This window comes from Podarcis melisellensis (genome assembly GCF_964234715.1).
Source record: "Podarcis melisellensis genome assembly, chromosome: 2".
Taxonomy (NCBI): domain Eukaryota; kingdom Metazoa; phylum Chordata; class Lepidosauria; order Squamata; family Lacertidae; genus Podarcis; species Podarcis melisellensis.
Window position 1 is genome coordinate 121,698,043 of NC_138529.1, and position 12,962 is coordinate 121,711,004.

At 45.9% G+C, this 12,962-nt stretch overlaps 2 protein-coding genes across 3 annotated transcripts in view; one reads left to right on the forward strand and one right to left on the reverse strand.

Annotated features, from left to right (window-relative positions):
• LOC309364552 (uncharacterized protein) overlaps window positions 1–12,962 on the reverse strand; it is a 419,096-nt gene that overhangs the window by 239,698 nt on the left and 166,436 nt on the right. The gene's annotated exons all lie outside the window — the stretch shown is intronic.
• LOC309364550 (uncharacterized protein) lies at window positions 290–11,731 on the forward strand. Of its 2 annotated transcripts, XM_081902117.1 has the most exons (6): window positions 291–597; window positions 1,180–1,293; window positions 3,733–3,859; window positions 4,569–4,652; window positions 6,353–6,439; window positions 7,234–11,731. In XM_081902117.1, the coding sequence occupies exons 1-6, from the start codon at window positions 568–570 to the stop codon at window positions 8,787–8,789; spliced, it is 1,998 nt and encodes a 665-aa protein (XP_081758243.1). In that variant the 5' UTR covers window positions 291–567; the 3' UTR covers window positions 8,790–11,731. The 2 variants fall into 2 exon arrangements, with proteins under 2 accessions (XP_081758244.1, XP_081758243.1); XM_081902118.1 differs by lacking the exon at window positions 6,353–6,439 and having other exon boundaries at window positions 290–597.

Below are 12,962 nucleotides of genomic sequence, written 5' to 3' on the forward strand. Positions count from 1 at the left end.
CCCCAGAGTCGTCCGTGACTGGACCTAATGGTCAGGGGTCCCTTTACCTTTTAGCCTAATTCCACCATGCTGGTAGCACTGTGGTCTAAGCTTGCTCTGCAACTGGACCTAACGGTCAGGGGTCCCTTTACTTTACCTTTAGCCTAATTCCAGACATATGGCAACCCTAAGTCCTATGTTGGGCGAAAGATTCCATTCTAAATCTACAATTCTCTGATTCTCTGATTATAGAATGGTAGAGTTGGAAGGGGCCGCAAGAGCCATCTACTCTAAACCCCTTCAGTGCAGCAATAAGAGAGATTAATTGATCAACTGCAGTCTGCAATATATTGATTGCAGTTTGCAATGTATTAAGAGAGCGAAGCGCAAGAAAGAGCTCATCTGTCACTCAGCCCTCCAGCTGTGTAAAGAACTGGACTCTGTTTCCTAGAGAGGCAGGATGTTGTAACAAAAGTGGGGGGGGGGTGTTGGAAGGGGTGGGCAGACAGACAGGCCGACAATAGTGAAATTCAGGGAGGGGCAAATAGGCTTGATCAAACTCCCTCGGAGAGGGGGAGGGAGGCTGAAATGCGGAGCGGACAGCGGATTAAGAAAGAGGTGCGGGACGGTGCAAGAGGGAAGGGGCAAGGATTTGCTTTGGGTGCAGGGAGGGGAGAAGGGGTAGTCCCCCCTCTCCATATGCCCCCCCGAAACCTATAGAAGGGAGGGGGTGCTCTGATGCATTGCATGCAACCCGGGTTCAGAATCGCTCCCCCAACAGCTGCGTGGATTTTGCATCCCAGGAGCCTCGTTCCGCCCATCACCAAGTAAAATTCATGGTGGGGGGGGGGGGAGAAAGATGCATAGGTCTGTGTGCAAAGGAGACCCCCCCCCAAGGTTTAGGGAGAAACACCCCCTGCATGATTTCTATTGCACGATCCTATTAGAAGCCCCACCCCCAAATACGGAGCTGGGAGTGGGTGGGGGGCTTGGTGCAGAGAAAGCAGCCTTGCTGGGACGGGGAGGGCAGAAGAGGAGGGAGGGAGGGTGCTCTCTCGCCCTGTCCGCCCCCCCACAGAAGGAGAGGACAGAATTACCATCCCAATGCCCCCAAATTGCATCATCGGGTCCCTTTCCAACTCTACCATCCTGTGATTTGGGTGTCCCTTTTCTGAAGCTTTTCCAAATCTTTTATGACAGGGCAGCCCTGAGAGTCTCAGAGGTGGCCAAGTTTTCAGCAGCATGGAATCCCTGGGACCTTCTCTTGGTTCTTGGGATGAAGTGGGAGGAGACCCTCAGGTGCAGCTGCCTCAGGTAAGGGAAGGAGAACTGGGATGCAGGAGGGAAGAGATGCATACCATTTTCAACAGTGATTAAAAATATACTTTTACATATTATTCAGTTTTTTTGACTTCCATCAGCCCTGTCTGAAAATTTTCCAATCTAATCTCTTAGTATGCATTTATTTTCCCTATTACATTCCAAACTCATAACCAATATCTCTATCTTTTTCTACTTGGTAACGCTTCGTATATTTCTCCTTACAAAACGTCTTGTAGTCCTACTAGCGTAATTTGTTGATGACAGTTGCTCTTCAAATAATTCATATACTTCTTCCAATCTTCTGTAAATCTCTGGTCCCCCAGGTTTCGAATCCTTCCTGTCATTTTGTCCAATTCTGCGTAGCCCATTAATTTCGTCTGCCATTCTTCTTTCGTCTGAATTTCTTCTTGCTTCCATTTCTGGGCTAACAATATTCTTGCCGCTGTTGTTGCATATAAGAACAGTTTGACATCTTGTCTGTTAATGTCTTGGCCTATAATACCAAGCAAAAATGCTTCTGGTTTTTTTAAGAATGTATATTTCGACATCTTTTTCATCTCATTATATATCATTTCCCAGAAGTTCTTTACTTTCTTACATTCCCACGGCACATTGCAGGTTCTCAAGGTCACACAGAAAGAGGTTCTGCAGACCTTCCTCATTCAGAGAATCATAGGATTGTAGAGGTGAAAGGGGCACCAGGGGTCATCTAGCCCAACCCCTTGCAATGCAGGGATCTCGGCCAAAGCATCCCTGACAGGTGGCCACCCAAACTCTGCTTTAAAAGCTACCAGCCAAGGGGAACGCACCACCTTCAAAGGTAGTCGCTGTCGGACGGCTCTTGCCATCACAAGGTTCTTCCTGAGGTTCAGTCAGAATCTCCTTTCTTGTAGCTTGAAGCCATGGGTTCGAGTTCCAGCCTCCAGAGCAGGATAATAATAATAATTTATTATTTATACCCCGCCCATCTGGCTGGGTTTCTCCAGCCACTCTGGGTGGCCCCCAATAAAATGAGCTAACTCTACCTTCCCTGTGACAGCCTTTGAGATATTGGAAGGTGGCTGTCATCTCTCCTCTCAAGTCTCCTATTCTCCGTCCCAAACATACCCAACTCCTCAACACTTCTTCTAAAGGCTTGGTTTGCAGACCCTGAATCATCTTGGGCATCCTCCTCCATCCATCCTGACCAAGGCAGAATAGAGCGGTACTGTTACCATTACTATTATAATTAATAATAGCAATAATAATAATAATAATAATAATAATAATAATTATACAAGTTGTTCATAGAATAGAATCATAGAGTTGGAATAGACCACAAGGGCCATCGAGTCCAACCCCCTGCCAAGCAGGAAACACCCTCAGAGCACTCCTGACATATGGTTGTCAAGCCTCTGCTTAAAGACCTCCAAAGAAGGAGACTCCACCACACTCCTTGGCAGCAAATTCCACTGTCAAACAGCTCTTACTGGCAGAAAGTTCTTCCTAATGTTTAGGTGGAATCTTCTTTCTTGTAGTTTGGATCCATTGCTCCGTGTCCGCTTCTCTGGAGCAGCAGAAAACATCCTTTCTCCCTCCTCTATGTGACATCCTTTTATATATTTGAACATGGCTATCATATCACCCCTTAACCTCCTCTTCTCCAGGCTAAACATGCCCAGCTCCCTTAGCCATTCCTCATAAGGCATCGTTTCCAGGCCTTTGACCATTTTGGTTGCCCTCCTCTGGACACCTTCCAGTTTGTCAGTGTCCTTCTTGAACTGTGGTGCCCAGAACTGGACACAGTGCTCCAGGTGAGGTCTGACCAGAGCAGAATACAGTGGCACTATTACTTCCCTTGATCTAGATGCTATACTCCTATTGATGCAGCCCAGAATTGCATTGGCTTTTTTAGCTGCCACGTTAACAACAACAACAACAACAACAATTTGTATACTGCCCAATGCCTGCAGACATTAGGGTTGTTCACAGGATACAAGGTGCATAATGAAGGTGCCTGGCAAAACTCCCTAGGGAGAGCATCCCGCAAACGGGGAGCCACTGCGAGAAGGCCCCGTTCTCATGTTGCCACCCTCTGTACCCTATGGGCACTATACTTCCATTGAGTCAGCCTAGCATTGCATTAGCCTTTTTTGCTGCTGCATCACAGATTCTCTCGTACAGACTCTTGAATGCTGCAAATAAATGCTGCTGTGTTACTTTTATTGTTGTTAGCCGCTGTGAGGACGGGCTTCAGCTGGGGAGGGCGGGATATAAATTATTATTATTATTATTATTATTATTATTATTATTATTATTATTATTAAATAGATGAGTAAATAAAGCCCACCAGCACCTCACCTTGTTACCCTTTCCCCTTTCACACTGGGAGCAATGGTCTCTGTGGGAGAGATTACCTCCTGAGTAGGGAGTGTGTTCTTTCCCCCCCAGGATCTGGTGACCTTCGAGGAGGTGGCTGTGCGTTTCACAGAGGAGGAGTGGGCACTGCTGGATCCGGGCCAGAGAGCTCTGCACAGGGAAGTCATGGAGGAGAATCACAAGGCAGTGGCCTCTCTCGGTAAGAATTCTATTCTGCCCTTTCTTGATAGATAGGTATCGTCGGTGTGAATCTGCTATTTTTGCCACTTAAACCTGTAGTGCAGTGATGCTGTGATGAAAATGGGTGTTTGGGCCATGTGTGTTGGATAAGAAAGTAAGAGTCCTGCTTAATAATAATAATAATAATAATAATAATAATAATAATAGATGCCTGTAAGAAAGCCACAAGCACAAGCAGAAAAACACACTGGCCCGTTCCTGCGGTTTCCAACAACTGGTATTCAAACACACACCTTCTTTATTACAGTCCAAAGACTGGTATATAGGGTAAACCTCTGTGATAGGGAATACATTTAATCTAGCTTTGGTATATTGTCTGTGATAACTGGGCACTGACAAATTCGTAAGATATGAAGGTAATTGAAAAGCATGCCCATACTGAAACGGTCCGCAGGTTACATGTGATCGAGAGCGAAGATGGCTGCGTTCATTATTCTGCAGCCCATAGGTATTCGGAAGCAATAGGCAGGTGGGACTTTGGTTTGATCCAGCCCAGCTCTTGTTTTAAAGAGGAGAGCTGGCCTGCAGGTCGAACCTCCCCTTCCAATCTGCCCAGCTGTTTCCCCCAAAGTTAAATGTCCGGCTTGGCTTTCAAATAACAGCTGCCTGGAGGAGACCTGAAGAGTTTAGTAGTCAAAAGTAACGGCCTTCCCTGTTTTCCTTGAAAGAATCAGAGCTCGGTTCCAACTGGGGAGAAGGAGAATATCTGCTCATCCAAGACCTCAAAGAAGAGGAGGAAAGGACATTAGCAGGTTAGTCCTTAGCTGGGTCATTGGGCCCTTTGTGGAACTGACTAATTTATCTCCTGTTCCCAATGATCCTGATGATTTTGCCCCTGTTACTCTTTTTCACTTGGCACCTAATCATAGCTCAGTTGGCTAGAGCACAGTGCTGATAATGCCAAGGTTGCAGGTTCGATCCCCGTACGGGACAGCTGCATATTCCTGCATTGCAGGGGGTTGGACTAGATGACCCTCGGGGTCCCCTTTTGACTCTACGATTCTGTGATTCTACTATCTCCAGCCCTGGGTGCTTCAATTTGACAGCAGGCCAGGGAGAAAGGCAGATTTCATGCTAGGGATCATTAGGAAAACAACCAAAAATAAAACTGGCGATATCACAGTGCCATTATATAGACCCATTATGCAGCTGCATTGGGAACACTGTGCCCAGTTCTGGTCGCCTGACCTCAAAAAGGATATTGTAGAATTGGAAAAGGTTCAGAAAAAGGGCAGCCAAAACAATCAAACAATGAAGGCGGTGAAGGTCCTGTGTGAGTGCCTGGAGGTGGTTGGAGGATGGATGGCGGCTAACAGATTGAGGTTGAATCCTGACAAGACAGAAGTACTGTTTTTGGGAGACAGGGAGCGGGTGGGTATGGGGCATTCCCTGGTCCTGAATAGGGTAACTGTGCCCCTGAAGGACCAGGTGCGCAGCCTGGGAGTCATTTTGGACTCACAGCTGTCCATGGAGGCGCAGGTTAACTCTGTGTCCAGGGCAGCTGTCTACCAGCTCCACCTGTTACACAGGCTAAAACCCTACCTGCCCGCGGACTGTCTCGCCAGAGTGGTGCATGCTCTGGTTATCTCACGCTTGGACTACTGCAGCGCGCTCTACGTGGGACTACCTTTGAAGGTGACCCGGAAACTGCAATTAATCCAGAATGCGGCAGCTAGACTGGTGACTGGGAGTGGCCGCCGGGACCACATAACACCGGTTCTGAGAGATCTGCATTGGCTCCCAGCACATTTCCGAGCACAATTCAAAGTGTTGGTGCTGACCTTTAAAGCCCTAAACGGCCTCAGTCCTGTATACCTGAAGGAGCGTCTCCACCCCCATCGTTCTGCCCGGACACTGAGATCCGGTGCCGAGGGCCTTCTGGCGGTTCCCTCATTGCGAGAAGCAAAGCTACAGGGAGCCAGGCAGAGGGCTTTCTCGGTAGTGGCGCCTGCCCTGTGGAACGCCCTCCCATCAGATGTCAAAGAGATAAACAACAACCTGACATTCAGAAGACATCTGAAGGCAGCCCTGTTTAGGGAAGTTTTTAATATGTAACGCTGTACTGTTTTTAACACTCGATTGGGAGCCGCCCAGCGTGGCTGGGGAAACTCAGACAGATGGGTGGGGTATAAATAATAAATTATTATTATTATTATTATTATTATTATTATTATTATTATTATCAAGGGGAAGAAAAGTTGCTTTATTCCCTTCCCAGATGTTTGGCTGTTCTTTCACCCCACTCTCTGATATGGGATTTCTGAATACTTTGTGCTCAAAAGTAACAAATCATGTCATTTTTTAGAATGTATTTTACTGGTTTTCCACAATAGTGAACACAGCAAAACAAAACTTGTAATACAGGTTTCCACTTTGTCAGTTACATCAAATAAGATTAAAGTAGATATGGAGGCATTTCCACACCAACCATGTCTTTTTCTCCCCCTGGGAGAACCAGACTTCATTTCCTGTTGGGAAGAAGGAGAAGGTGAACTTATCCAGGACCCCAAAAAAGAGGTGGCAGAGGAGACATCATCAGGTAGCTGCTTAGTTGTGGAAATCGTTGTTAAAGATAGAAGAGCGAAGCACGTGGAAGGACAAGCCTTGCGGAAGCAGGGCCAGCATGGCTTCTGCGAGGGAAAGTCCTGTCTCACAATCCTGTTTGAGTTCTTTGAGAGTGTCAGCAAGCTTATAGATAGATAGCAGTGATCCCATTGACCTAGTGTACTTCGGCTTTCTCTTTGTAAACTGCTTTGAGGGTCCCCCAAAAAAACAATCAAGCAGTGTATAAATTTAACAAAATAAGCAAGTTTTCAACAAATGGAAGAATCATGGAGATTTTCCTGGTGTAGCAAAGACACAGTGCAAAGATGAGCTTTTAATCACTGCATCTTGCTTGCGTTTAACTCGCACAATTTCAACCAGCCTTTCCCCAGCCACGTAGGGTTGAAATTGTGCAAGTTGTATTCACGTAAGATGCGACTGTATGGTACTTTATGGTACCCATTTGTCAAAGAAGTACCCTCCGAATTCTTCCAGCGCCTCGTTATTTCAAGCCTGGCTGCTAGCAAAAGTGGGCATTATAGGGTTGTCCAATTATGGCTCTCATGTTGTGGGTTCTGATCCAGGGATCTCCTACCCACCAATCTCTGTTTTAGTGCTGCCACCCTCTCCAATGGCTCTGCAGCCTCTGTGTCTTGATGGCTACTGGACTCGGCGGGTCATGATAGGGATGTTGAAATAAAGGGAAGCAGCCAATTGCTTTTGATATGTTTTGAGACCCTTAGTTCCTGCCTTGCACTACTAACAGGATTTCTGCCCCTCTCCAAACAGGTGGGCAGGACAATGAGGATTCTGTACCTCCATCAGAAGCCATCAAGCCCGAAGCAAGAGGGGAGACCTTTGGAAGCAAAAGTCACAAGGAAAACCAGAGGAAGACATCCGTTGCTTTTCAGGGTGCAGATGTCCACAAACTCCACATCCCCCAAGGAGATTGTAAAGGAAAGAGGAGGAGAACGTGCCCGGCATGTGGGAAAACATTCAAGTTTAAATCGGACTTAAATAAACACTTCAGAACCCACACAGGGGAAAAGCCGTATACATGTAAGGAGTGCGGGAAAGGCTTTAGCAATAGTGGAAACCTTAAAAAGCACAAGCTCCTCCACACAGGGGAGAAACCCTATAAGTGTATGGAGTGTGGAAGGAGTTTTACTCAGAGTGGTAGCCTGACGATACACTACCGAACTCACACGGGGGAAAAGCCCTATCAGTGTGCCGAGTGTGGAAAGTGCTTCAGAGTGAGTTCGAAGCTGACTTCGCACTACAGAACTCACACGGGGGAGCCATATAAATGTGCAGACTGCGGGAAGAGCTTCAGCACGAAAGGAAACCTTTGTAAACATCAGAGAATCCACACGGGGGAGAAGCCGTATAAATGCACCGACTGCGGGAAGAGCTTCAGCAATAAAGGAAACCTTTGTAAACATCAGAGAATCCACACAGGAGAGAAGCCATATATATGTACAGAATGCGGGAAGGACTTCAGTGACAGCACGAGCCTTACTTTCCATAAAAGAATCCACTCAGGGGAGAAGCCGTTCAAATGTGTGGAGTGTGGGAAGAGCTTCAGGATGAGCTCCAGCCTTACCGCTCATCAGAGAACTCACACCGGAGAGAAACCGTATGTGTGTGTGGAATGTGGAAAGAGCTTCCGTGAGAGACCAAGCCTTGCTTACCACAGAAGGACTCACACAGGAGACAAGCCACATAAGTGCGCCGAGTGTGGAAAGAACTTTGCCGAAAGGTCAAGCCTGACTTTACACCAGAGGATTCACACAGGGGAGAAGCCGTACCCTTGTGTGGAGTGCGGAAAGAGCTTCCGGACCAAAGGAAACCTTTGTCAACATCAGAGAACACACGTAGCTGAGAAGTCCTATAAGTGCCGGAAGTGCGGAGAGGCCTTCAACGACAGCGCGAGCCTCGCTTTTCACAAAAGCGTTCACTCGGGGGAGAAGCCGTTTCAGTGCGTTGAGTGCGGGAAGAGCTTCCGGGGCCACTCGAGACTTCTCTCTCATCAGAGAATCCACACAGGGGAGAAACCATATCCGTGTGTGGAGTGCGGGAAGAGCTTCCGTTGGCTCGAGGTTCTCACTGCTCACAAAAGAACCCACACGGGAGAGAAGCCATATAAATGCATGGCATGTGGGGAGAGCTTCAGAAACAGAGGGAGCCTTTATAAGCATGAAGGAATCCACGGGAGGGAGAAACCACATGCATCATCCTTCCCTGATGCAACTCCCTCTGCCACAGAGCCTGCACAGACCTTCCATTGCATGCCCACAAGGGTGTCCCCTCCCCAAGGCACCATTTATATTCTTGTTTTCCCTTGACATTTCTAGGAGGGCTGGGAATCCGCCAGTGGCTGAGCCGTTGAAGCTGGGGGGGAGGGGCGCAGAAGACAAGGGGCGGAGGGGGTCCCTCTGCAGGGAAGCCTGTGCCCCAAACTTCCCTACGTGGCAGGAAGAATTTTCGACTGCCGGTTTTGCCTGGGGCAGTCTTTTTAAAATCATTTTTATTGATTTTCCAATAAAAAACATCCAATTAATATATCCAATCATAATACTTCAATTAAAATAAAAAAAACAAATAAAAAAGAGCAAATTATAATTATTAATTTTGGGGGGCTCCCCACGGTCTGGATCTCTAAAGCGTATCTCCACATCTCAGTCCTGCCTCTCCTCATCGTTCCATATTTTTCACGTCTTGGTTTTGACGCTTTATAATTCCTGTCCACGATTCTCAATCTTGTCAAATATCACGTACTTTCATCTGTCGAATACAGCTTTGTAGGTATATATTTTTCCGACTGTCTTTTTATCAGTGCAGCTTCCTCCGACTCCGTTCCGATCCGGGATGTTGTCCAAATCTGTTATCTGTTTAATGGCGCAGCAACTCCCAATCATTAATTGTCCAAACCTTCCTTTTGAGCTTTATTGAACCAGTACCTTCCAAGTTAAATTGTTAAGCAGACCTGTTTGCAATATTACAATGTAGATAAATGTATTCCACAAATATCAGTCATTTGGTGATCGATCAGCCTTTGGAGACCACACTCTCCCCCCAACGGGCCTGGGGCAGTCTTGAACTTGTCCCCATAATCTGTGGCATCTTGCCTGGATCTGCTGTTTCCATGGGCCCGAGGAGTTGAAAGCAATTATTATTATCATGATTGCAGTTATTGAAGGATTGGAAGGGACCCCCAAAGGCCATATAGTCCAACCCTCTGAAATGCAGGAATCACAGCTGAAGATTCCCTGGCAGATTCCCAACTTCCATTTAAAAACCTTCAATGAAGGGCAGCCAATGGATCATGTTCCCCTGTTGAATGCGTCATCAGAAAGTTATTCCTAATGTTTAGTTGGAATCTCCTTTCTGGCAGGGTGAATAAAAATCAATGATTTTTAAAAAATAAAAAATAATCAGATTTTTTATTTAAATCAGGTTTTTTTAAAAAAACTAAAATTAGATCTTTTAAAATTTAAATTGGATTTTTAAAATAAAATGCTTTTGGACAAAAAAAATCTTTCTAAAGATAGTTTTCTATTTCAGTTACATTATAGTCCAAAGGCTATTCATCAGGAATTAAGGATTTGTTTTAAGTTTTTCATGTGTGCTAAAAATCAGTCTAAGTTATTACGGGAATGACTTCCAATAAAGTACAGCAGGAAAGTTGTCCAAATATAAACAGTTATCTTATTAAACCTCACAAGAATCTCATAATTATCTAGGTGTTTCTAATAGTATAAACAAATCAGTAATTTTTTATAATAGCTGTAAAAAGTACTCTGAAAATTTATTATTCCGAAAACGAAACCTGCATCTGGTTGTAAATATTAAGATTATTACCAGCAAAAATGATTCTTTCTGTAAAAAAATGATTGAAATCCAATCCACCCTGCTGTCTGGTAATATGAATCCATTGGTTCAGTGTGGAAAGGACTACCTTGGAAGGGTGTTTATAAACTGGGGTTGTGTGGCCATGTGCCAGGGATTATTTAGCTCTGATTCCTGCAATGCCAGATGGTTGGACTAGGTGACTCTTAGGGTCACCACCAAAAAAGAGGGGGATTAATGGGCAACCTTTTCCAGAAAACATTTGTACTTCGAGGAGATAAGTGATCTAACTTAGTCTTCTCTTCCTGCTTCTGTTTACTTTCCTTCTCTATCTCTTCACAAAGTTCTTTGATGGCTGAGAGCAGCCTTTAATGCAGGGGTAGGCAACCTAAGGCCCGTGGGCCGGATGCGGCCCAATCGCCTTCTAAATCCGGCCCGCGGACGGTCCAGGAATCAGCGTGTTTTTCCATGAGTAGAATGTGTCCTTTTATTTAAAATGCATCTCTGGGTTATTTGTGGAGCATAGGAATTCGTTCATATTTTTTTCAAAATATAGTCCGGCCCACCACAAGGTCTGAGGGACAGTGGACCGGCCCACGGCTGAAAAAGGTTGCTGACCCCTGCTTTAATGTATAATCTGGTGGAAGGAAGAAGTGATAATGCAGGGTACCTTCTGACCTTTGATGTTGGACATTGTTTGGAGGGATGTGCAGAGGAGGCTGGCTGGTGAATAATCTGCCGTAGGCATTGGGCAAACCATACAGGCTCACTATCAATACAGTGGTACCTTGGGTTACAGATGCTTCAGGTTACAGACTCTGCTAACCCAGAAATAGTACCTCAGGTTAAGAACTTTGCTTCAGGATGAGAACAGAAATTGTGTTCTGGCTGCACGGCGGCAGTGGGAGGCCCCATTAGCTAAAGTGGTGCTTCAGGTTAAGAACAGTTTCAGGTTAAGAATGGACCTCCGGAACGAATTACCGTATTTTTCGCGACCATAGGACACACCTTGTTTTAGAGGGGGAGAACAAGAGAAAAAAAAATCCCCTCTCTGCACAGTGCCCTGTCAGTGGAGCTCGGCGGGAGCGCTCCCACTGCGCTTCGGAGGCTTTGCGTTGCTATCGCTGAAGCCAAGGAGCCTGCATTCGCTCCGTAAGGCACACACATTTCCCCTTAATTTTTGGAGGGGAAAATGTGCGTCTTATAGAGCGAAAAATACGGTAAGTTCTTAACCAGAGGTACCACTGTACTCTGTAAATCAGATGGTTTTGAGGAAGCTCATGTACAAACTCATGGCCAGAAGATTGTGCAACCTGAGACCACCTGGGGAGGGGACTTCGCCTCTTCTTGAGGGCTCCCCAATGGCAGACCGAAGAGCTTGCTTGGTAATGTATATAATGCTTGCTGTTTAAAATAAAATCTTTAATCTTCTCACTCACTTGTGTTTGTATTCCTTCTGAATCTCATTAAAAGAACCACCTTGCATTTATTTATTTATTTATTTATTTATTTATACCCCGCCCATCTGGCTGGGTTTCCTCAGCCACTCAGGGCGGCTCCTAACCGAATATTAAAAACACAATACAGCATTAAACAGGGCTGCCTTCAGATGTCGTTTAAAAGTAAGGTAGTTGCTTATTGCCTTGACATCTGATGGAAGGGCCTGTTTAACAGATTGTTGTATTTTAATATTTTGTCGGAAGCCGCTCAAAGTGGCTGGGGAAACCCAGCCAGATCGGCAGGGTATAAATAATAAATTATTATTATTATCATTATTATTATTATTATTATTCAGGAACTAAAGTATTTACCATTTACCAGGTTGAGCAACGATCGACCATTATCAGGTATCCAGACAGACACATTTTCTGCTGTAGACTGCCCCCCTGTGATGTATGATTTTTTTTTGGGGGGGTGGCGGTCTTGAGCCACAGAGTGGGCAGTTTTAAAAGTCTATAGCATGGGTAGGCAAACTAAGGCCCGAGGGCAGGATCCAGCCCAATCACCTAAATCCGGCCCACGGACAGTCTGGAACCAGCGTGTTTTTACATGAGTAGAATGTGTCCTTTTATTTAACATGCATCTCTGTGGAATTTGCTGCCAAGGAGTGTGGTGGAGTCTCCTTCTTTGGAGGTCTTTAAGCAGAGGCTTGACAACCATATGTCAGGAGTGCTCTGATGGTGTTTCCTGCTTGGCAGGGGGTTGGACTCGATGGCCCTTGTGGTCTCTTCCAACTCTATGATTTTATGATTCTGGGTTATTTCTGGGGCATAGGAATGCGTTCATTATTATTTTTTCCAAAACATAGTCCGGTCCCCCACAAGGTCTGAGGGACGGTGGACTGGCCCCCTGCTGAAAAAGTTTACTAACCCCTGGTCTATATAGGGGCTTGCACACTTTTGTTCTGGGTTCCTCTCCTCTCTCCCTGCGTGGGGGGGGGGAGTGGGGGACCCTGATGAAAGAGTTTAATAAAGATCAGGCTTACTAGCTGCTTTGCTTCTGGGAGGGCGTTCCACAGGGCGGGTGCCACCACCGAGAAGGCCCTCTGCCTGGTTCCCTGTAATCATAATTTATTAATAATGAATCTCTTACATATATTGGTAGTTTGCTCAGCTTAACAGATACTTGCCAGGTTGTCTTTGCAAAGGAAGGTTTAAGCCCCTGCAGTC

Coding starts and splice junctions, on each gene's coding strand:
- LOC309364550 (XM_081902117.1), top strand. CDS start 568: ATGCGGAGCGGACAGCGGATTAAGAAAGAG. Junction 1,294..3,732: donor CTCAGGTGCAGCTGCCTCAG/GTAAGGGAAGGA, acceptor TTTCCCCCCCAG/GATCTGGTGACCTTCGAGGA. Junction 4,653..6,352: donor GGAGGAAAGGACATTAGCAG/GTTAGTCCTTAG, acceptor TCCCCCTGGGAG/AACCAGACTTCATTTCCTGT.